The sequence below is a fragment of the Xiphophorus couchianus genome, chromosome 7 (genome assembly GCF_001444195.1).
Source record: "Xiphophorus couchianus chromosome 7, X_couchianus-1.0, whole genome shotgun sequence".
NCBI lineage: Eukaryota > Metazoa > Chordata > Actinopteri > Cyprinodontiformes > Poeciliidae > Xiphophorus > Xiphophorus couchianus.
The window spans coordinates 34,786,630-34,812,193 of NC_040234.1; the positions used below are offsets into that span (position 1 = coordinate 34,786,630).

Sequence of the window (25,564 nt, forward strand, 5' to 3'; positions counted from 1 at the left end):
GGCCGTTGCTGAAACTACATGAACGTTTGATGAAATTATTAAAAAATGCCTTCACATGACGAGTCCAGTCGGACCTCGTTAACGTCTCACGCTCCATGATTCAAACAGCATGAGGATGATTCGCCGCCGGGCGGGACCAGACGCTGATGTCACACAGTGACAGGATACGGTCATGAACGCCGCGTTAGCTTACGCGCTAGTGGAATGTGATGAAGATGGCGGCGCCAGCCGGCGAAGCTCTCCAACAGAAGAGCCTGGAATGAACAAAACGTTTCTTGGCGGCTTCAGCGTCCAACAGAAACGCAAAAAATCTGCATAGATCAGAACCGCAGCAGAGACAAGTTCACAGCTTCAGGTTGGTTCTCTATGGAGATAAATTGGTGCCACAAAGTTTGACCAAAAATGTTTTATTTTAGCTGAAAAACAAAAGAATAATCAAACAGTTTAATCTGAGAAGTATACCTTCATTTTCCAATTTCAAAATTGTTCTTTAGTTTGAATTATTTTTCAGTTCCAAAATAATTTTTAGTTTAAATTCTTTTTGGTTTTGATTTTTTTTAGGTTCTATTCTTTGTTCCGTTTCAAAATAAATTTTTTAGTTTTAAATCTATTTTTTTCCATTAAATTTTTTTTGTATCAAAATGTATTTTTGATTTCAAATAAATTTTTGGTTTTATTGGTTTAATTTTTCAGTTTTCTATATTTTTTTTTCTGGCTTCAATTTTTTTATTTTTACTTTTTTGGTGCAAACTTTATGGCTCTTATGTATCTCCGTAGATCTCATTAAAACACAAATGTCTGACGTGGAAATCATTGCAGTTTGGCTCCAGATCATTGAATCCTTTCAGAAACATGGCGGACAGCTGGACATGCTAAAGCTAACAGGCTCTGGCAGCAGGGCTGGGCGACACAAAGCCAAAATAAAAGTGATTATTTCTTCATACCAGATCCAAGTTTAACAGATTTTTTTGCTCCCTTTTTTTTCTGAAGGACAGAAGAAAATATTTTCAAAAAGTTAATTTTTTCTGTGAGAGCTGGGCTTTGAGAATAAAGTCATAATAGCAGATAAAGACGCAATTTTACCAGAAAAACTTGTTAAAATTTCAAGGAAAAAGGTTTTAACATGATCAAGTTCAGTTTATTTTGTCCTTTATTTGAAATAAACTCAGTTGCACAATTGTTTCAAAGTCCTGCTACTGATAATAATTTGATGCTGATGAGTTGAAAAATGTTTCTTTTACTGATACAAAAGTATAACTTCACAAGATGCTCAGCAAATATTATGTTTGTTTATTCCTCAAATTGGAGTTCTCATAAAATTACGACTTTATTTTCCTAATATCACAAACATATTCTGGTAATTTTACAACGTTATTCTTGCGTCTTTAATGTATTATTTAACTATTGTTGTACATACTTATTCTCATAATTTAAAACTAAAATCAAGTGTAGTCCAGAAAAACAGAAGCTGTAAAAAATGATTTCGAAACAAAATGTCCACTGAACTCTGGAAGCAAAGGATGTATTGGTGGAAAAAAATCCAGATTTTCCAAAAAATACTCTTCATAAACCAAGAAACCGACTCAAGGGTGAATTGAATTTATCGCCCAGCCCTGTTTGGCGGCTACTCTACCGATCCAGGTTCCCTACAAACCCAGACGACGTAAAAACACGACATATTGTGCGGAGGAATGTTTCTGTTCCCGTCAGGACGCAGTGATGACATCAGCAGGTGGGACTCGACGAAGGACAAGACGTGCTTCGTAAACATCGCTAGCAGCACGACGCGACACGCAGACGAACGGAGCGCATGCAGGATGGACGCAGGCTCGTCCGGCCGCTAGAAGCCGAAGTCGAACACGATGCGGTCCTCAAAGATGGCGATTAGCAGCATAATGGCGAAGCCGGTCAGCATGCCGACGTTCTGCAGGACGAAGTGGCCCAGGTGGCAGCGCTTGTGCTCCTCGCTGTCACCGTGCAGCATCTCCGGCAGCTGGGGACGACAACAACCGTCAGAATGATGGCATCCATTTTATACATCACGTAGCAACACGTAGCAGCATGTAACATTGTGTAGCAACACGTAGCATCATGTAGCAACACGTAGCATCGTGTAGCAGCATGTAACATCACATTGCAGCATATAGCATCATGTAACAGCATATAGCAACACGTAGCATCGTGTAGCATCATGTAGCATCACATTGCAGCATATAGCATCATGTAACAGCATATAGCTACATTCTGCTACTCTAATCAACCAATCAGATACTCTCAGTAACTCAGCATCTGATTGGCTGATGAGTTCTGCATGACGGCTCCTCTCCAGGATTATTATAGCTAACTAATGAAATAATGAAACCAATTTTATTAACTGAAATAAATAAAACTATAACTAACTGGAACTATATTGTGTCTTTATCAAACTAAAAACATACTAAAATTATAGGTATAACATCCTTCATATTTGTGTTTATGAATCTATTATTTACAATATTTAACTAAACTAAAAAACTAAACTGAAACTAAGTAATACTTAACTAATAACTAAACCGTAACTAAGCAATAACTAATAAAAACTAGAAAACACACTCAAAACATTTATAAAAACAAACAAAATTAGACAATCAAAATGTCACAAATAAATAAAACTAAACTCTAATGAAAACTATAATAACCCCGGTTCGAGGTCAGAGGTCAGAGTGACCTTACCATGTCCACCAGCGCCACATAGAGGAACATGCCGGCGGTGACGGCGAAGATCCAGTTGGTGACGCTGTGCGTGTACTGGCCCACGGCGGTGCCGATCACCATGCCGACGTACGCCATGAGGGCGGACAGCAGGTTGTAGACGATGGCCTGTTTCACCGACATGCCGGCCTTCAGCAGGACCGCAAAGTCCCCTGGAACCACAAATAACCAGTCAAACTACCAGATAAACTACCAGTCACAGCTGAAAATATGTCACTTTCTGTGAACATTTATACACGGTTGAAACCAGATATTTATATAGACCAAATAAAAACATAAACACATTTTTTCCTCGCTGTCTGAAGCTAAATCAGACTAAACATTTCAGACATTCTGAGACTGAAGTCCAAATTAATTTTTTTTTCTTTCAGTGGCCCTGATCTTTTGTCCTGGGTGATATTAGATCAGCTTAGACTAGATCAGATTTGTGGAAAAGTTGCACTGACTTGTGAAAATTGCAAGTCCATGGAAAGTTAGCAAATGATGAGTGAAGTAGCACCAATAGTTGCGATTGCAACGCGGCAACTTCCTGGTGGGATTTACTTACACTGCGAAAACAGTTCATGCTAATTTACTGCTGGGCAATAAATCAATAAAAATATCTATCGTGATCAATAGTTGATCAATATCAATAGATAATACTTGTGATAACATATTCAGCCGTTTCAAAAAGTTCAGATCCAGAACCGCAAGGCATTCTGGGAGATGTGGGCAGAGGAAACTCAACCGATCAGCGGCTGGCTAAGCTAAGTGGGTGGAATCAACTCAGTCTCTGGTTGCCTAGCAACGACCTGCTGGGTAATAAGCAGTTTCAAGTTCCCCCTAACTTTGGTTACCTAGCAACGACCTGCTGGGTAACTTGGCAAAGTTTCCCCATTGCGCCTTAAGACGGCTTAAAAATAAAAAACAGCTTAGTGGAGTAAAAACTGGATAAAACTGTTTTCAGTTTGGCAGAATTTCAGATCATTAAAACAAAAAATAATCAATAATTATTAATACCAGCTAATATGAAACGTTTATATTGCTATAAGTTTTTCAGCCATCTTGTTCAGCCCTATGCTAACATGAATGACCAACATGGAGTTAATCTTTGGCACTTAATATCTCCTCAGGATCTGATTTGTTGTAAGTTATGGCAGCTATATCAAGAAGCTACTAAGAAATATTATTTCCCCTTTAAATATGAATTATGTTAAAATCCTATATTTTTGGGAAGTTTATATGCAACAATTTCAACTTCTTTAAAGCGAAAATAAAACTTTAAAAGGTGATTTTAGGCAGCAAAATCACTAAAACCCGGGAAGGTTCTGGTATTTCTGATATTTGGATCCGTCTGGAGTTTTTCTCTGTGATTCTGTGATTGCGCGCCGCCGCAGCGTCTAGCCTCTTCAATCATCGCCGGCCCAAACGCGAGGAGCGGCCGAGTTTCCGTGGAAACGCCCTGGATTTGGAGGTGGGGGGTTGGCCTACATTTCCTGTAACAGCGTCCTCTTTTCCTCGCTAATTACCGCGATGAATACATTATCGCTCTGCTCTCGTTCATCAATCAGGAGGAAGAGCGCCGGCTCGCGCTCTTCCTCACTTCCACTTCCTCCTGCCTCAGACACGCCGCCGCCGCATCGTCTACCGCAATTAACACACCCGTCACTGCCAAATTAGCTTCTCCATGTGCGGCTGAAGAGCCCTCAGCGCCGTGATGGCGTCTTCCCGCCCAGACGCGGGAAGACGAGCCGCTCTCGAAGCGACGCGTCTGATGAGCCTCTACAGGAAACCGAAGAGCGAATTCTGGACGTCTGGAAGCTCAACACGTTTCTACGGCGTCCAGATCATATTTACTGACTAAAAGCAGATAAAGGCGATGAGAAACACACATCAGCTCCTCTAAGGTTTCTATTTGTTGCTTTCTTTTCTAAAATAGGAATTACATATTTTAAACATTTTTTTAATCGTTCCTATTCTGAGTTATGCGACCAGAGTACCAGAATAACGATGTAATTTTACCAGGAAAAAAAAAAACATTTTAAAGTTACAAGAAAAAAAGCAAAGGAAAGATTCACAAAACACTCAACATTTCTTGTTTTTAATTTTATTTTTTGTGTTGAAGTTATCATAAATTAATTACTTTATTCTAATATTATGAGTTTATTCTCATATTATTACAACTTTGTTCTTATATTATGACTTTTTATCTTACAACTTTATTCTTGCATTATATCAACTTACTATTGTACAACTTATTATTCTCATCATATGACAATTTTTATATAATTTTTTTGTTGCAATATTATGACTTCTTGTATTATTCTGACTTATTTCTTGTATTATAACAATTTTATTCTTATATTTTGACTTTTTGTTAAACAACTTTATTCTCACATTATTTCAAATTGCTGCTCTACCACTTATTCTCATAATATTACATTTCCTGTATGACCTTTTGTTTCAATATTACCACTATTTTCTCATAATTTTATGTCTTTAGTAGAAGCTGTAAAACAAGATGAACCCAAGCAGTTCTTGGTGAGACAAAATCCAGATTTTCCAAAAAATAAATCTCCAACAACCAAAAATCTGATTAGTGGGTGAAATCGATTGATCTCCCAGCAGGAATATCTAATCGATCATTTCTGATTATTTTGAACTCACCGAGTTCATGAGGTAGTTCATGGCAGAAGACGGCCACAGACGTGCTGATGCCTCCCGTTATGTTGGAGCTGAACGCCGCGCCTGCACCGCAAAACACAAGTTTCAGTCAAACTTCACATAAAGAAAAAATAAAAATCACCAAAACCAACAAAAAAATTTACAATTTTCATCATTTCAGTCTACTGAGTCAATAATCTGTTATTTCCATTTAAACTTTATGTTTTGCTGCTATTTAAAGTGCTTTAAAAACAAGCCGCTGTCGGCACCTCAATACGAGAAAAGTCGCAATAATACGTGAAAAAAGTCAGAAAATTGTATTATAAGAATAAAAGTCATAATATCGTGACAAAATAATAGTACAAAAAGTAAGTGACGAGAAAAGAAAAAAAGTCTTAATGATATGTGAATGACGTTATAAAAGGACAATAAAGTCTTGGTGTTAAAAGAATAAAGTCAAAAGATTTTAAATAAACCTAAAGCAAGAATAAAGTTAAAATAATATGTGGAAAAAGTCTAATATTACAAGAATAAAGTCATAATAATATGAAAATAAAGTTGTAATAGTGTGAGGATGATGTGTTAAAATGTTGGCGCTGCCAGCTGTGCGTTTGTTTGTTTTGATGGTGTCTCTGCGTCTCCCACCGATCGCCAGGCCGTCGCTGAAGTTGTGCATCCCGTCTCCCATGATGACCATCCAGGCGATGCTGGCGATGCCGGCGTCCTTCATCTCCTGGTCCGAGTGGCAGTTCCCTCCGTGGGAGTGTCCGTGTCCGTGTTTGCGGGCCTTGCGGCCTCCGTCCGTGCCGGGCGCCGGCCGGTCCTGCCTGGCGCCCGCGGGCGCCAGCGGCTTTTTGGTGGTGGGGGAGTCGGGCGGCTGCAGCTCGCTGAGCTGCGTGTCGTTGTGCGCGTTGTCGCAGGAAACGGCGGAGCTCTCCGGGTCTGAACGACAGAGGAGGAAACGTTACAACCAGGAAGCAGAAACATGGACCTGAGTGTCTAAACCTGGGGCGCGTGGGCCATATGTGGCACCTCAGCTGAGAGTGTTTAGTTTTAAATCACTTAATCAGACAACCATTCAAAACACATTCAAATTTTAGCTATAACACGATTTACTACGACGGAGAATTAAGCTACGCTAATAAAAAATAAACTGAATTACATGTATAAAGTTCAACTATGAGACATAATGTCATAATATAACGAGAATAAAGTCGTAAAAGTATGAACATAAAGTTGAAATCATATGTAAACAAAGTTTTATTATTCCGACTTTATTCTCATATTATTACATCTCATAATTTCCTTGTTTTTATTTGCTTAGTAATTACATTACTTTTACGCTGAAGTAATCCTGACTCCTCATTTTGGCCGCTGTGATAAAGTTTGTACACCCTGTTCTTGCCTTTTGGCCGCCGTGATAAAGTTTGTACACCCCGTTCTTGCCTTTTGGCCGCTGTGATAAAGTTTGTACACCCCGTTCTTGCCTTTTGGCCGCCGTGATAAAGTTTGTACACCCCGTTCTTGCCTTTTGGCCGCCGTGATAAAGTTTGTACACCCCGTTCTTGCCTTTTGGCTGCTGTGATAAAGTTTGTACACCCCGTTCTTGCCTTTTGGCCACTGTGATAAAGTTTGTACACCCCGTTCTCGCCTTTTGGCCGATGTGATAAAGTTTGTACACCCCGTTCTCACCTTCTGCCAGCGGCTTCAGGTTCAGCCATTCTGCGTCGGAGCGGCGGCTCAGCTGATGGTCCGACAGCTTCCTGCCGATGTTCCTCTCCTGGTGCTGCCTCCTCAGCTCCTGCGGGGAAACGACAGCGGGTATGAGGCGGTTCTGATGGGCGGTTCTGATCGTCGGTTCTGATTGGCCGACCCATCTCACCCTCTTGTCTCTGTGATGCTTGAACATCCCGATGCAATGCTCAATGATGAAGAGGAGGTAGATGCCGGCCAGCGCAGTCAGGCCCTTCCACACGCCGTCGAAGGCCGTGAGCAGATCGGTATCGGCGCCGGCGCCGTGCTGGCTGTGGTCGTGCTGGCTGTGGTCGTGGTCGTGATGGCCCTGAGACTGCAGAGAGAAGACCAGACGGATTACACGGCGTTGGCGTTATTTTTCTATTTTTAGATGAAAAAAATGACTAAAAAAGTTCCAGAAAATAAACTTTTAAATATCCTGCAGGTTGTTCCAGAGTTTGGTCCAAATGATACCAATGTTTTCTATGCAGAATATACTCTGTCAACAGTTATGAGGTCACAATAACAGTAAAGCCCATTTCAAGCAGAAAAGACAAGTTAAAAAAACGCCAAAGGAAGTCATAATTATGAGCTTTAAAGTGATAATCATAATAATTAAAGTTTTAAATAAAAAATTTATGTTTTAATTAAAATTTTAAAGTAATAATTATGAAAATAAGTCTGAATTATGGGTTTTAAATTCATTCTTAGGCATTTTAAAGTAGAATTATGAGAATAAAAGTCATAATCACAAGGTTACTAACCCTAACTAACATTTAGCAATGCTAAGAGCCTAACATTTTGCTAAATATTAGTTGGTAAAAGCGCTAAGTCAAAAATTAGCTCCACTATTAGCAGCTCCACTAAAAGCTCTGAGCCTTTTAATTTTATTCAGCTGCTGTTTGGATCCAGTCTTTGTGACCCAGAAGGTTTTCATTCCAGCCGGATGTCGTGAGTTTTCGGGTCGGGCTGAACTCACGTGAGGCAGCAGATGAAGGAGAGCGTCTCCGCTGAGCGTTCCCACCGCCAGCGCCACCAGGAAGGTGAGCAGGAACTTGAAGCAGGACTGCTTGAGGATGGGGACGAGAACGACCCCCAGAAGGGACAGCAGGCTGATGATGGTGATGGAGACGAAGCCCCAGATCCACACCCACACTGCACAGACCACCAATCAGAAAACACCGGCTGTAAACATTCACATATTATCAATACATCAACAAAATAAGCAACATTTTCAACTCAGAAAACACTTTTTGCTGCTAAATTATCGGATAAATAGACACGTCAGCTCAACAACAGAGATATTTATTGTTTTCAATGTTATTTAGGTCATTAAATCATCAACTCTACCAACTGCAGATAAACTGTAATATGTGCTCCAATAAAACTCATTTATCAGATTAAAAGTGGGTTTTGAAAATTGACAAGCTTTCAGCAGGTATTTTGTGCGTCAGATTTATGTGTCTAAGAGCAACACAAAACGAAGGTTCTGGCTCCAGACTTTTGGATGTAAAAAAAATAAATAAATAAATAAAGTGCACTAAAATTTGTAACATGTTAATGTGTATGTAATTAATTCATTATATATAATTTATTGGGTTCTACATTTATGTTTTGATTGAATATGACTCTTTATGCCTTTGTATGAATTGAACATGATTTTCTGATTGGGGCAATGGTCCCCTTTGGCCCCCCTCTGGGGGGAGTCACTGCAGTGGCAGAAACAAAGAAACAAAAGACATACAGAAAGAAAGAGAGAAGCAAACAGAGACAAAGACAAAGAAAGAAGGAAAGAAAGAAAGCGAGAGAGAAAAAAAGAAAGACAATATTATTTAACGTGTCCCCCGCCTGTCGGCTGTTGCCATGCCGACCGAGTCGTGGGTGAGAAACGTTTGTGACCCTCTCCTCGGAGACGACCAAAAGTTTAATGTCGGATGAAATTGAACGTCACGGCGAGTCTATGCTGGTTGCCATAGCAACGCTCACATTCACCCGAGGAACTGGAATTAACTCGAATCTCAAATCCAAACCAGTTAAACCATTTAAACCAGTTACTGCAGCAGTTTTACTGGTTCACACTCGGTCCAACGTTTGTTCTGGATTCCCGTTACGTTCATCTGTACTGCAGTAAATGAGAGCGGCGCCGAGGACAGGTGAGTTCTGGAGGCGCGTGGAGTCCCAGGCGGCTCAGCTGAAGCTCATAAACCCGGCGGAGCGCTGCGGCCGTAACTCCAGACGCAGCGTCGTAAAAACCAGCGCAGGAGTTCGTCCTTTAGAATCAGCTTTAACCAAAACTAAAACAGACTGCAGCTCCGTCTGCTTCAGCAAAGGATTATTCTCAGATTTAACTACAAACATTTTGATGGTGAGTTAAACTTTACCTAGAGGCAAAGAAAACCTGAATCACAGCTTAAAACCGCACAGCGTTAGAAAATAATGCTTATTAAGTTTATATTTAATGTTGCATTTGATGGCTGAAAATACTAACACAAACACTGGAAGTAGTTTTTGCTGACATACCTGCTCTCCCTTTCTTATTAAAAACACTAGAAGAAATAATAGCATACATTTTTCTTAGTGTGGCATTAAGTCAGCATCTGATTGGCTGATCAGTTCTGCATGACGGCTCCTCCCCAGGGTTACAATAATTCTGGGTTTTTCATTATAGTTTAGTGTTGTTTTGTTCAATTAGTTTTAATTAGTTTTTTTGTGTGTTTGCTACTATCAATTAGATATTATTAGTTAGATACTGTTTAGTTTCAGTTTAGTTTTTGTTAGTTATAGTAGTGTTTATCATACGTTGGTTAATTTTTATCAATTCCCACAAGTTTTTAAAGGGGCAATATTATGTATTTTCCAGTAACATAGTGGCATTTGATAGCACAATAAAGTAATTATGTTAACTTCAGTTGTGATGTGGCACAGGTACAAAACACTGGAATGAAATGACTTAATGACCTCCTTCTTGTGTAGATAAGTTTTCCAGAGCCTAATGACCTAATTATTCTGTTCAGGTGTGGTGCAGCAGAGGCACATCTAAAAGTTGCAGGACTGGAGTTTGAGACCCCTGGTTTAGAGCCTGGCGGCAGGAAGAGAGCGAGAGAACAAACAAAGAAAGCTAAAGAAACAATAGAAATCTAAAAGAAAGAAAGAATATGAGATAAAGAAAACAGACAAAAAGAACAAAACAAAAAAAGGGGGAAAAAAGAAAAAGAAACATTGGAAAAGAGAGAAAAAGAGGAAAAGAAAGACAGAAAGAAAGAAAAATAAAAAAGGAAAAAGAAAATGATGCAAGAAAAAAATAAGCTAAAAAAAAGTAAATAAAAGAAAACAATCAGAAGAAACAAAAAACAAAGAAAGAAAAGAGACATAGTGTTGTCAGTCTAAGCTGCAGTTTTCAGGATGTAAATATCATGCAGACGAATCATTATGGAGGACAAACATCACAGATAACCTTCTCTCTCATGTTTTCCTGTTTTCCCGCGCCGTACAGGGAAACGGTTTCACAGCTCGCTGCGTTCCCATTTGTCGCTGTTGGAGCTTCGCCGCCCTGAGCGGCGGCTGTACATCAGCCGGGCGGTGCGTCGCCGCCGCTCCCTCACGCTCACGCAGCTCGTTACCTTAATGCAGGTGTGGCGCTGCGGCGCAGCAACAAAGGAGAGAAGACGAAGGCTTCTCTCCAATTACACATAGAAATGGCCGACGGCGTCCTAATTGGCTCGGCGAAGAGAAGGTGTGAGCGGCGGCGGCGGCAGGGGGGGGAAGCTCCCCATGAAGGCCAGCAGGAGGTAGATGAGAGGCAGCGCCGCAGCGCTTCCTGATGTCTAGCGCCTCTAGTTTCCCTCTAATGAGGAGCCATCGCTGCCCTTTTGACTTGTTTTACCGTCATCATTTCCATTTTTATGACTATTATGAGCGGCAGCATGGGGCTCATGTGACGCAGGTTCCTCCATGTTTAATAATTGAACTTTATTCCGTCCGGGAAGAAGAAAAACATCTTTAAAGTTAAATTATTGCAGCTGAAATGGAGGAAGCAGACCTTTTAAGCACTAATTCTCATTGAATTAGTCTGAGCGGGACATTTTCTGACCCCTCCACTCACCAAGCTGCTCAGTGTTTACAGTGACGGTTTCACAACTTCCAGGATAATACCAGAAACATTTCATTTAACGCAACTGTAGGCTGCGTACGTTCTTAATAAATGGCTTAATCAGGTGATTACTGGTACTGGTCTTATCGGTATAAAATGTTTATGGTCTTATTTCTGGAACTTGTTACTCATTAACTGTGTAACGCTGAACTTTCCTGTTTTAAAGGCTAATAAATCCCCAAAGAAGGTCACCACTCCAAGTCACTTTCCTTATATCTGCTCCTTCTGCCACAATGTAAACACAGAAACCGCCATTACAGCTAAATCTTTTAATAAAGGAGCAAACCGTGAAACAAAACTTTCATTATGATCCAGAAGAATTTCTTCTGGATTTTTCAAGTGTAATTTTATGCCTGATTGTTTTTTTGCACATCGGACCATCCGATCAGCATTAATCAGAGCTCCTTTACTGTTCTCCTCAGAGGTCGGCTGTTGCCTCCTCAGTGGGCCGGGTCGATGATTGGCTGCTTACCAGAACTGATGGGCTCCAGGGCTTCCTGCTCCACCTCCACCTGATGGAAATGGCGGATGCAGAGGCGCCTGTCTATCTGGTAGAGCAGGGCGGGGCACAGGTAGGTGAACTCGCTGGGGGAGATGACCGAGTCGGGATGCAGGCCGTAGTCGGTGAGGAGCTGAGTCAGGTTCAAACACTGGGCAGGTGGAAAGAGTTAAAAAGGAAGAAAACTAATGACTACTTTAGTAATCTAATTAAATCGATTAATAGATTATTTTTAACAGAATTTGAACCTGGTGAAGTGTTCATCGTTTATCTTGCAAAATACCCTTAATAGAAATACTAAATATAGTTTTATTCATAACTGAAAAGCATAGATACATATGATACTATACTAATGAATTATACACCATTAAAATGTAGTTTTGGTGATGGTGAGTGACATCACTGGTAAGGAAATGCATCATGAAAGAAAACATAATAATATTCATAATCTAAATTACCAACTAACTGAGTAACCAATTAATACTCCAGTTAACAATTAATCGATTACTAAATGAGTTGACGATTATTTGAATAATTGATTAATCATGTTCAATCATGATTAATCAATCACTGAAATAATCAACTAATTTTAGTAATTGATTAATCAAGTATTTCAGTGATTTGATTATTTTAATCATCAATTAATCATGATCATTCATGATTAATCAGAGGTAATCAAATTAATAATGATTAATCAATTATTTAAATAATTGTCAACTTATTTAATCAAATTAATCTGGATTAATCAAGTATTTAAATAATTTGCTGACTTAATTTGATTATTTTAATAATCGACCAATCACGATTATTCATGATTATTCATGATTAATCGTTTCAGCCCTAAATACCAGAATCATATCAGCTAACGTTTTAGGGAGTAGAAAGACAAAAACAGGAGCATCCAAAAATGATTTCTGAATAATTAGTGATCAGTAAATCAATCAGGTGAGGTCCTACCTTCTCATGCTGGTGTGTCATTCCACCTGGATGTTCTGTAAGCACTGGTGAAGCTGGAACTGCAGCAGCCACACCTGGAGCCTCTCTCTTGTCTTTATGAGCGTGGTCATGACCACCAGATTGGGGTGTTTCAGGTGTCGGTAACTTGTTGGGCCTCCGCTGGCCTCTGACCTTTCCCGGCCTCCTGGTCCTCCTGGCTGGATTTTGCGTCGGACCGACAGGCGGCTCCAGCTGTCCATCGGTGTGATTGTGTCGGTCATGGCTGTGGTTTCTGTGGTCACGATGCACAGAGGTCAGATGTTTGCGGCTGGCCTGTACCTCTGTTTGCTGGTGTGGGTGGTCCTCATCCCGGTTGTAACCACGCCTATCATGATCAGACTGTTCCTGGTTCCGACTCGGCTCACCAGTAGGCGCACTGGAAGGAGTGGTGTGGCTGCATCGTGTGGGAACCTGTTCTGTTTGTGGAGGACGGGACTTGTGGTCATGATGGTCATGACTGTGATGATCATGACTGTGATGATCATGACTGTGATGGTCATGACTGTGATGGTCATGACTGTGATGGTCATGACTGTGATGGTCATGATTGTGATGGTCATGATTGTGATGGTCATGATTGTGGCCGTCGCTAGAGGATGAGTGTGAGTGAAGCCCTTCCTGAACGTCCAGCAGGTCAAGGTGGGTTACATGGTCATGACCCAGATCTTCATGATCCACACCTACCAACTTCACTTCACCTAAACCCAGACTCATCAGGAGACTCTGGAAGCCCTGGAAGTCCAAGCGGTCTTTCTGTCCGTAGTGACTGAACAGCTTCTGGATGTAGAAATGCTGCTCTTCCTCTAGAGGTCCCCCTTCTTGAGCGTCGGACTTGGTGGTGGCTCGGACATACGGAGCCTCGGAGATCTGCCGGTCGTTGTGCTGATGTCCGACGGCTGGGTGGTCATGTCCGTCCGCGTGGCAATGGTTGCAGTGATGGAAGATGAAGGTGAGAACGCACAGGAAGCAGAATTTGGTGTGTACGTGCACTCGCATTGTGTCCTCGTTATTGGTCCCCTGCAACAAAAACAGAGTCACTTAATAACCACAGAGGCGCCTAACGAGGCAAAACTGAAATTAAATTCAGAGGTAATAATTCACTAAAACACCAACAAGCTAAAACACCAAGTCACTGAAATGTTTATTCAGGGACAGACACGATGACACGCTTCACACCAAAACAATGAACTACAGAGCTACAGACTCACTGGAACACTGAAAACTGGTTCACACCTGATCGTCAGGTAGACTCGGTTCAATTAGGGACCAAAGTTGCAACATTTGTTACATTTTCGGCTGCTTGGTTCTCTTTCACAATAAACTGAGTGAAACCAACAAAATATTTTGAAAAATCTATTCCCCTCCTCACCTGTGGGGGCGCTGCACCAAGAACCACTGAAGGAAACGACAGTCTGAAGAAAACGCTGAGTGAAACTTCCTTCATCACAAAATGTAATCAAAAATTAATTTGTAAGATTTTAGCGATCGTCTTTGGTAAAAAGCCATGAGCCAAGTCTTGAGCAAGCGCTTGACATGAGCATTTGGTTTGGTTGTATTTACCCAGAATGCCTTGAGCCAAAGTTCGCTTTCTACAACGGAGTATTAGCGCCATTGTAGATGGGGAAAAAAACTTCCACCAAAAAACTTTTTTTATATTAATCTGAGAAATTTTCAAGAAAAAAAGGAGAAATGTTCAAGGTTTTAAAAGTAAAAAATGCTAAACTTTTAAAATAAACTCCAAATTTCCAAGCTTTTTCTAGAAAATGTCTGAGCTTACAAATTTCTGTGTTTATTCTAGCAAATGTTTTGACTTTACAAATTAAAATTTCCAAGATTAATCTCAAAATTTCTGAGTTCTTTTCCTAGCAAATTTCCAGCTTTTGGGGCTCAGAAATTTCAGATTTTTTTCCTGAAAATTTCTGAGTTTTTTGGCAGAAATCTTCTACTCATTCTTTATTTTTCTATCCACTATGGCCCCAACATGCTGTCACAGATTTCTGCTTTTGGAGTGTTCACATACTCATTCAAACGGCACCAGAGTTCACTTCAACCAAACATCCACCAAGGCTTATAGGCGGACCAGAGTTCACTTATTTGGTCCCATTACGGGTTCACACCAGACTTTCTAAACCAGGGGTGTCAAACTCCAGTCCTCGAGGGCCGCTGTCCTGCAACTTTTAGACGTGCCTCTGCTGCACCACACCTGAATAGAATAATTAGGTCATTAGCAAGGCTCTGGAAAACTTATCTACACAGGAGGAGGCAATTAAGCCATTTCATTCCAGTGGTTTGTACCTGTGGCACATCTAAAACCTGCAGGACATCGGCCCTCGAGGCCTGGAGTTTGACACCTGTGTTCTAGACAAACAAACTGGCGTTGGATTAAAGCAGAGCAAACACAGCTGACTCACCAAACTATTACTCACTGATGTAGCTACTCAATGAATCGCTGACACGCTAACTCAGTAATAAATCGCCTCCCTGATAAAGTGACTCGCTGAAACACTGACACACTAATGCAGTGACACACTGATCCAGTGCTGCACTTAACTCCAACGCACTGCAGGATGGTGAGTCTCCAAAGCAAAATTTCATGGATCCAGCAGGAGAATTAAGATAACAAGCTTGTAGACAAACAGTACTTTCAAAGCTGCAGCACCTCTCATGTTGGAATAACAGATCCAACGTTCTGCAGCCCAACAAACTCCACAGAGGATTGAGAAACAAATTGCTTGTTTTCTCCCACTTTAAAAAGCCTGAAGCAGCAATATGATTCCAGTCAAATGATCCTCATAAGGTCTCTGCCGAGGCCCGTGGGTGGCATGGAGAGAGGGAAATAAAGGGAGGTTAGATGAAGAGGTGAGGCAGCACACACACACACACTCACACACACACACTTTTAGGCCGCCAGCTTGTTAACTAAGTTTATCGCGGAGCTCTCCTGCCTCAGGACTGTTAAAAACAAAGAGGAAGATGTTTCATCCTCATCTCACAGTCAAGTTTCAACACCAACTAGACCATCAATATTTAGCAGCATCGATTTCTCACTCTACACAAACTAACAAATAAATCTGAATCTGGACAAACATTCAGAAACCAAACACTGGGCAACGACTGCAACATCACAACCCATCATCACACGCAACAATGTTGTACCAAGTCTAGGAGTAGGGAGGTTAGGGCACTTCACCAGCGGCCATCTGTGTTCTTGTCTTAGAAAAATGTTGACATGAAATTTGAACATATAAATTTAAAACTTTCTAAGACCTGTATCTCCACAGAAAAACATGAACTTCATCCATCCAACAGGCGATGAATTTCCACTTAACCATGACAGATGCAAAAAAGCTAGCTAGCTAGCTAGCAAAGGTATGTTAGCAATAAGTTAGCGGTAGCCTCAACCGTCTAAAGTTACAGAACGCAGTGAAGAAGTTTGAGTGCGACTTAAACTTTTGCCAGATAAACATTTTTTCCCATGAGGGAGAAAAACTGGCTATACCAGACCTGTGGTTATGCTTATCGCAATATGCAAAAAAAAAATTAATTGCAAAATAAATTAAATCGAGTTGAATCATTTCCATTTGCCTGATTTATTGTTTTTCTCTTTTCTACCAAAGACTGGACAATAAGAGTGTTCAGTCTGCTGCTTTGGTCTTTTTTGAAGGACAATTTCATTTTCAGAGACTAAAAAACTTTTTTTTCTGTTTTGTTCATTTATTTTGGAAATTTAAATTGTCCTCCAGTTCCAGTGTTAAATGTTCACTAGAATTAAAAGTTTATTGATCTTTAAGTTTATTGGCTTACATTATTACATTATTACACAATTAAACAACTTGATAATATTTTCAGAACAATAATATTGTTTCTGGGACAATTTATCATCCAGCAGAGTTTGTTATTGTGACAGACCTAGATGTGAATATTTATATACATAACTTACATTTTTAAATAACTTTTCATGTCCTAAAGTGTGTTTTCACATTGTACCACATATGTGCTCAAATTGGTCTAATAAAAGTTTCTGATGTAAATATGTGATATGAATACTTTCTGGTGTGGCTACAAAATTCACTTCGTGCAGAAGAACAGCTAACATCAGCCAGTGAATAAACATAAGATGGAAACCGGCGTTTCATTCCCATCAACAGGGTAGGAAACGGCCACCTTGTTGACTGATCGATCATTGACCCAATTAAATCAGAGCTGATCAGATCATCCAGGACTTCCTTCCTCTCTACAGTTTGACTTCTTTAAAACAATTTTCACATTAGATACAGACAATTTCTGATAATTATTATCACATAATCTGGTTCAAAAGATTTGATCTGTTGCAAATATTTAAAAATAAAAACTTTAGTTATTAAAAACAAACCTAATTCTGATTAAAATAAAATGGGATGGACCTACCTGAACCCCAGGAATGAGTGAAACTCACTCCGACCAAAAACAAACCTCAGCTGCTGGAACACAGGAGCTTCTTCACCGCTGCAGACTGCTCTGTGTTTATAGGCCAGGCGGCACTGACCTTTGAACCCAACCAGGGCCTATTTTTAAGAACACACCCTCTTAGCAGCACCCTGCAGCCACTTCCTGACACGACTCTTTGTTGTAGAGTTTGGTATTTAATGAACAAGAAAATCTTTATTCACTCCGAGTTCAACTGGTTTGACTGTAAAATATTATTCTGCAGCAGTTTTACAGCGTTTTAACTCGCTTTATGCTAATTGAGATGGAAGTTAAGAGATGCAATCACCACAACGACACTGAGGGCTGATTAAGACGAGACAATAATCCCGTCATCAGGCTGAAAACCACAAAAGACTTTCTATAAAGCTCAATTAATTAAATTAAAATGAGCTCAATCATATTTTTTTTTAATTTTCCTTATGATTCCAGGTTTTATTCTATTTAATTTATTGCTGTCTTTGGTTGTTTTATTTTTTCTAGTTCAAACGTAAAGTGTTCTTTAGAAAATTCAAGTTTATTAATCTCAACATTAACAATATATTACTTTAAAATGATCTCAAAACAACAACAGTATTGTAATTTATTAATTAATATTACTGGAACAATATTAATTGTTATTGGTCTGTCTGATTAGGTAATTTTTAAATACCAAATGATTGATAATTTGATCAGTATTTGATTAGACTTTTTACCAAATACGTTTTTTATTCGTACTTGAGTAATTTCTTGGACTTGCTTTTTTATTTTACTTTACTTGAGTAAAATATGTTAACTCTTACTGAATAACATGGAAGACAGCAGTTAAAGATAAAAACATAATTTTATTCTAGAAACCCTCTTTAAACAGCTGCTGTTAAATGTAACAAAATTAATTACCACACTAATAAAGCTCAAATTCTGCTCATTTTGTTAGAGGAAAGTTTTTTTCAGCATTGTTTCTAGGTATTCGACATGAGAAGGAAGGCTGGCATTCCTTCGCAGAAGCAGAAAAACAACGGCTTTGACCTCTAAGCTGCTTCATATGATTCTCACACGGTGAAAACATCCCTCCCATCTCCGCAGCAGGCGGCTGTTTGCAGGGCGCGCGCTGAGGATCGAAGCCAAACTCTGAGGCAAACGCACAACTCAGGAAGCGCCGCTCACAAACACACCAAAAAGGAAAACAGTATCCAATGAACTAAAGATATTTTCTGAAAGGTGTCCGACTCGACTCGGGGCCCTGAATGTTTTAGGTGTGCCCCTTTTTCTGAATTAGCCCGTCGGTTTGTGGAAACAGCAAGTCGTCCAGAAGAAGCGCTGAGCGGCATCGTGAGCGCTGACTCTCGACTCCGCTGCTCTGGAAGAAGTTATAAATTATCAGCCAAGGAAACTCGCATCACTTCCCCTCGGCGTAAATGTGAGGAGTCGTTCTTTCCTCATCTTCATCCTGCACCGACTCTTCATCACAAGTCAGGAGCTGAAACCTCAGCACAAGATTCATGTTTTACTAAAACATGAGAGGGAATTTTGATCATCAACTATTCTTTTATTTTTTGGATGATTTACATCGGCAGAGTGTTACGGCAACACTAAGAAAAAGATCAAATACAAAAAAGTAAATACGAGAATAAAGATATAAGATTGCAGGAATAATATTATGAGAATAAACTAATATGAGAATAAAATCAAAATAATACAAGGATACAGTTGTAATATTGCGAGAATAAAATCATAATGCGACAATTTTATTCACATATTATTTAGACTTTATTCTCGAAACATTTACTTTATGCTCATTATATAGTTTTTTTTTATTTTCCTATAAGGCCCCAAAACTCCGTTGCACATTAGTACCGGCTGATATTAATTACTTTTTAGCCTTTGGATGTTAAAAAATAAAATATAATTAAGCTGTCTTGTCGAAATTCAAACAAAGTAAAGTAAAACCTTCTGTATTTTGATTTATATTAAAAAAGGAGTAAAAATTTGATGTTATTTCATTCTGTTAATAAAATAACTTTGGTTGTTTCAACAATTCAAGTTGGAATAAACTGAATAAACTATCTAAGATCAATAACAATTAAAGTTGGAGTTTGTGATCCACATAAACCCGACGCCTGCAACAGTTTGCATCTCTGAGAAAAGTGTCAGAGGAGTGTTTTTTCTTAGAAAGGGCCGAAGGGAGGGCAGATGCCGGCCGCCACATGGACCCAACTCCTAACAGATGGTCTAGAAATCTGCAAAGACTGCAATCTGCTGACGAAAGGCGAAGTTCAGGAGAGCAACAAGCACGAGTCGTCTGACTCGAGTTCAACGATAATCACAACAAGTTGGAAAATTACATCTTTCTGAACAGACATGATGTTGCTGCATGTGATTATCCACAGATGATTGAAGGTTGGGCTGACTAGCTACTGCAGAACACACAAAGTCAGCGGTGGTCCGTCACTTTGTCTGCTCAGAACAGCAATTAGTGGATCTCCAACAACTACTGATCTGCTTGAATCTGTTTTTACTTCAATAAAAACAGATTCACTGAAGAAGATGCAAGTTTTCAGGCAGGGTTAAAATGAGCTAAGCTCAGCTACAGGAAGGTTAGGGCACTTCATCAGCGGCCATGTTTTTGTCTTAACAAATGTTAAGAAACTTAAAAAATAACTCAGATGTAAGACTTTCTAACACCTGCATCTCCACAGAAATATACAAACTTCGTCCATCCAATCGGCGATAAGTTTCCACTTACCAGGATAGACAAAGCTATCTAGTTGGCTAGCCCAAGGAAGTTAGCAATGAGTTAGCTATAGCCTCAAACGTCTCAAGTCACAGAAGGCAATGAAGAAGTTTGACAGACTCAGATTTTTGCCTGACAGAAATGTCCCACAAAAAGAAAATACTGAATATATTCAGTATTTTCCTTTGCAAGCAATAAATCATGTCATGGGAACCATCTGTATCCCAATGTGCAGCACAGACCTAAAGTACAGTGGACCCCCCAAAATATTTGCAAGTTGTTCGGTAGAAATTACAACTTTGAAGCTGGAACAGCAAGACACAATGATACGAGAAATGCTATTGGCTGGCATTCGCAAAGCAGCCAATTCAGAAGTGGCATTAATTTTCCTTGCCACTGATTGGCTGTAACCTACAAGTGTGTAAATAGGGAAGAACATCAATGTTAGCTTCAGTGATGCTGCTAAGACGGTTTCCATTGTGCATACTAATGATTATTAAGCTATATTTTGTGTTTGAACTGTCAGAATAGACGGTTTTAAAGGTTTTTAGATGGAGTCACAAACATTCACAGATTCCAGCTATTCGTGGGCAAATATTGTTAAAGGTTTTCTTTTTGTCATGACCTGGTCAAAATCAGTCCCAATGCCACAGGAGAGACCTCAAGTACGCAAATGTTAGCACATAATGTGTTGACATCCAATTCTTTGACTTGGTACCAAAGATCTATATCTGTGGACAGCCAGGCTAGAGGCAGACGTCCAACTGGTGAATCACAACTACAACAAACACAGGACACATCTATCTATTGAAGACTCAACACGTTCCTCTGGCTTTTATTCAAGTACCAATGATTAGACTTCTCTATAACATCAAATGCCACACCAGGTCCAGGGTTCCTGCTCTGACTTTAAAGGTTCTCAGCCCTCAGACAGAGAGATCTGCGGTGTGACATGTTGTTAGACGGCTGTGTGAAGTCCCAGCTGCAGGCCTGATGCTCTGTGGCCTGGAAACACGTCCATGGCAGCACACAACAGCTTAAGATCACAGGACACGACAACCACAAGAGTTACCTTGAGCAGATCCAACGTAGATGCAAACTTCTAACACGCTGGAGCAGAGCGAATGTGATGCTTACCTCTAATCAGGAAAAAGAAGAAGTGAAGCTAAACCTGAGTGAGCGATCAGGGCAGACTAACAGGTTGGATGTCTGGAGGGTGAACTCATCTGCAGAGGGAGGCGGGCTGAGCAGAAACCACCTGACCAGACTCATCAGGCTCAGGCAGTTTCAGCGTTTACTGCGCATTATTGTGTTTTACCCAAATGTTAACAATGTGGGAACGTTTCAACCAACTTATTCACAAGAACAGACTTTCCTGGAGACCACTTTCAACTTGTTTTCTTTCCACACCTCCTACTATCAGACTATATTCAGCTTAAAAAGTTAGGAATAGTCAAACACAGTTTACTGAAATATATGGATGAGCCTGAAGATCAAACTTTAGCTCTTAGTACTAAGCGCTAACAAAACAATATTTCAGCAACAACTCAGTTCAAAGTGCTGATGAAAACATAAAAGAGTACATTGTAGAGGTTAATAAAGAAAAGGAAAGTTTGACTACAGACTGAAATTATTGATGTTACTGTTATTAATAATCTAAAGCTAAAGGATTTCAGTGTTTCAGCTGCTTTGCAGTTTTCTGAAAGTTTGTTCCTGGTTTGTGATGCATAGAAGCTGAGTGCTGCTTCTCCATGTTTGGTTCTGGTTCTGATGCAGACCAGAACCAGAAGATCTGAGAGGTCTGGAAGGTTGAAACAACAACAGCAGATCTTCAATGTATTTTACCGCTAAGCCATTCGGTGATTTATAAAACTAACAAAAGTATTTTAAAGTCTATTCTCCAATCTGTAGAGAGACTGCTGCGATAAATAAATAACTCATCACCCCTACTCTTGATTGTTCCTCTTTATGTCTAAAAATAATTACTTCAATTTGCTTTTGTTCAGCTGAAGAAAGTAATGGCACCTCCACGCACTGATTGGCTTTAACATTGTCACCAGGTGACATTGTAATGTAAAGTTGTCCATCATCTGCATAACTATGGTAGCTTATCTCATCATCTGTTACAATCTGAACTGATAGCACTATGTAAATAGAAGTGGCCCCAATAAGGGGCCTTGTGGAACACCAAATGTGATTTTTGCCAACTTCAATGCAGACACAAACACCCAATAAAGACCAGAACAAACATTCACTTAATACTGTTTGTGTATTTTTCAGACATCAGAATATAAAGGCTGTTTCTAAATAAAAACAGAAGATGGCTGAGCCAGTGATCTCAACTTTAGCTCAAAGTGAAACAGGTTGACTCACCTGAAGCTGCTTCTGCTGCAGGCAGCCATCTAAAACCAAATCAGTGGCTTTGACCTGACCATTTGGAGTATTACCCCATAAAGCCTTGCAGATATAAATATCACACTGCCTCACTGTGCAGCTGCATAAATGACTGTCTCATAAGCAGCATTAGTGTGGGATGGTGTTACATGGAGAGCAGATTGGGACCATTAGCAGCAGAACAACAAATATACCAAACAGCTCTGTTAGCGGTGAGCTCATTAGGAACCAGCTGCTGTCACCAACACTGATTTTAAACTGGGTTTGACTCATTAAAATACAGGTTTTAACTAGATACTAAGACAACAGTATCTTTAATTTATCAAAGTTTTGTTTTCCTCTTCAAACACAGTGACAATTTGAGTATTTTTGTTAATATGTGGGATCATAATCTCTTATTTTTGGGAAACAGGGGAGAGTTTTGATCAAACAAGGACCCAAAATCAATAGATCATCTATAGTTCGATTGGTTAATCAGGTTTTTAAAAGCTCTGGTTTAAAAACCTTCACACTACTTTAGCTTTTTTAAACTGGACACCCTCTTTCACCTGCAGCTACTCACTGCTAGTCAGCTGGCTGAAAGCTACTGACTAGCTACACTTTTATCTTGCTCTCTGAATGAGAAAACCCATAAAACAAATAGACTGTCAGGAAGTGAAAACTAAAAGAGCGCCACCTATCCCTCTGATGAAGATATCACTACTTCAACACTGCATCAGAAAATCAAGAATTTTATTTCCTGATCAAATTTCAGTATGAAAATCAAGAAACAATAAATAAATGCTAAAGACAAAATAAGCAGAAGTAGAAATTTGTGTTACTTTTCTGCTTAAATGTATGACAAAAATGATATTTTCGCTGAAGATCATTATAATCTCATAACAGTCCTGGCTCAATTCTGATAAATTCTCCAATATTAGATCATATTGCTGCAATCAATAAACAAAAAGCACCATAAAACCATCTGGGAAGCTGTTCTATACCCACATATCTATTCTTAATCATCTTACCGTGAGCATAATGTGGAGCTATAGCAAACAGGAGTGTGAGAGCAACAGATGAACTCATGGGGTCCCATCTGTGTTTGCTGAACCCAGATGCTGGTTCCCAGCGCTTCCAGTCACAGCGTCGTACTTGTTAAGATTTATGTCTTTAAACTGAGGTATTTTCCTGCTTTACAAAGGAATCGCTACTTCATTCAGTCCTGTAGGTGTTTATAGCTGAGGCAGTAAATACCATCTGATGATGAAGATTTACGGTTATTTCATGTAAAAGCACACTTCCAACTGTTTCATCCTGTAACAAAACGCTTTGTTTTAATAAATCAAAATATCAATTTCTATTGGGATTTATAGGAATTTCTCAAATCAAAGGAAATAATCCCGACTATTCTTCTGTTTGTTTGACAGTTTATTAGGGCCAGTAAATTTCTGCTAAAATACTCAGAAAGTTTTAGATTAATCTCGAAATTTTTCTATTTCTGAGTTTCTAAGGTTAAAAATTTTCTACTTTTGGAAACCTTGTTTTCAAAAGTCAAAATAAAAATTTTATTTCAAGTAATTAATCTCAAGTTTTTTCTTGAAAATGTCTGACTTTTGGAAATCAGAAATTTCCATGTTTTTTTCCTAGAAAATGTCTGAACTTAATGTAAAAATTAGCTCATGTTTTCTAGCTGCAATGGTCTTGATATCCAGTTGTACTGTTTTTCTACCCCTAAATTAACACAAACGTCATGCTACCCCCCGGGGAACACGCCTCCAAAGTGCAACAAATAAACTCTTGAAAGCAAAAGTGTGTTAAGGTTCGAATCTGAATTGATAAACTACAAAATTGTTTATTTCTACATTAATTTTACTCTGTGTTCTTGCAGGAATGTCTATTTTTGTTGATAATCATTTACCTTCTTCCTACATAAGGATCCCAGTCTTCAGTTTTCTGTCGTCCTCTTTAATTATTGTAATATTAATTGAATATTAGAGAAAAAACTGCAAATTAATCTAAAAAAAAACATTGTAAACCACAGAAAAAGAAAGTAAGTTATCAAAATGCTAATTTAAATTGCTATTTTGCAATGCAATTTTTTAGCTTAAATTTGTTCACCAAATGTTATATTCGCTTCATTTTAAGACAGATATGAAGATGTTTTTCTTTGCTTTATAATGATGTGAAACCTCAGAATTTAAATGAAATATTAGTGTGTATATTTTATTAATAGAGAGCAGTCTGCCCTTGTAACGTTTACGGCTGTGGAGATTTCTGCCAAGGCAGTAATAACATCTGCAGTCCGAGGTGAATGTGACACACAGAGTGTAAAAATGCTTTTAGTGGTCAATATAACTGGAGAAAAACTAAATAAATTCAGTTAACGGAGGAATTTAATGTTGTTTTCTAGAGTCCACGAAGTGAAACTGTCCTCTGATCTGGGGTGAGGTTGGCGAATGTGGACAGTTTCTCCTGCTTTTTCCATCCAAAATGGTCAATAGTTTTTTTGGGGGGCTTTTTATATGAAAAATGTTAAGATATTTTAATGACGTAGTTACAATTTTGCTAGTAAAGTCTCTCAAGACCCTGTTCTAAAATCTTCAGAACCACTTAACAGATTCAGATTATTATTAATTATTAATATCCTTCTTTTATCCTTATTAATATTCATTTCAATCCATATGTATCATTTTAACCATCTATAGATCATAAACTAGCTCCTATTTCTTGTTTTTAAAAACATTTACAGTTCTGTGTTTTACAATCACTTCTTTATGGAAACAGAAAGGTTTAAATAAATCATAAAACGATAAAAATGTATGACATGAAATTATAGGATTTCCATTATATCCTCTTTAGAAAAGACAATAGTAATAACTGTAAGCCATTTTAAATAAAATATGTCATGTCTTCCATCAATCATAATGGGCAAGCATCATATCCCCTACTCCAGCATCTCTAACCGTACAGCCAGAAGGAGAATCAAAAAGGAGTGGAAAAAGCAAAAGAAGTGGATTAGCAGTGCTTGCCAACAACCAATTGTGTCAAAGATGAAGAAGACGACAGGAAGTAGTAAGAGTGTGGTGGCATGATTTTAATCTGATTTTAATTGTTTTTTATTTAATGGAAACACTGCAATTGCGAAATTGTCTTTTTTCTTTGACAAAGTTTTGCTCATGTTTGCAATGGAAGCACAATAAATCAGAAGCCTCAGTCAGATTGACTGCAACCAGAGATC

General features: G+C 39.1%; 1 protein-coding gene across 3 annotated transcripts in view; it reads right to left on the reverse strand.

Moving 5' to 3' along the window:
• Positions 1-1,269: 1,269 nt before the first annotated feature.
• The window catches only part of slc39a10 (solute carrier family 39 member 10), a 28,090-nt gene continuing 3,795 nt past the window's right edge, over positions 1,270-25,564 (reverse strand). Inside the window, exons 1-10 of one of the 3 annotated variants that reach the window (XM_028023434.1) lie at positions 17,181-17,312; positions 12,735-13,790; positions 11,751-11,928; positions 8,108-8,283; positions 7,277-7,462; positions 7,087-7,195; positions 6,040-6,336; positions 5,398-5,478; positions 2,713-2,903; positions 1,270-1,993 (exon numbers count right to left, since the gene is read on the reverse strand). In XM_028023434.1, the coding sequence (XP_027879235.1) occupies positions 1,841-1,993; positions 2,713-2,903; positions 5,398-5,478; positions 6,040-6,336; positions 7,087-7,195; positions 7,277-7,462; positions 8,108-8,283; positions 11,751-11,928; positions 12,735-13,769 (2,406 nt within the window). In that variant the 5' untranslated portion in view covers positions 13,770-13,790; positions 17,181-17,312 and the 3' untranslated portion in view covers positions 1,270-1,840. Of the gene's footprint in view, positions 1,994-2,712; positions 2,904-5,397; positions 5,479-6,039; positions 6,337-7,086; positions 7,196-7,276; positions 7,463-8,107; positions 8,284-11,750; positions 11,929-12,734; positions 13,791-14,142; positions 14,233-17,180; positions 17,313-25,564 lie in introns of those variants that run through there. The other 2 variants (XM_028023433.1, XM_028023435.1) reach the window with 2 other exon arrangements.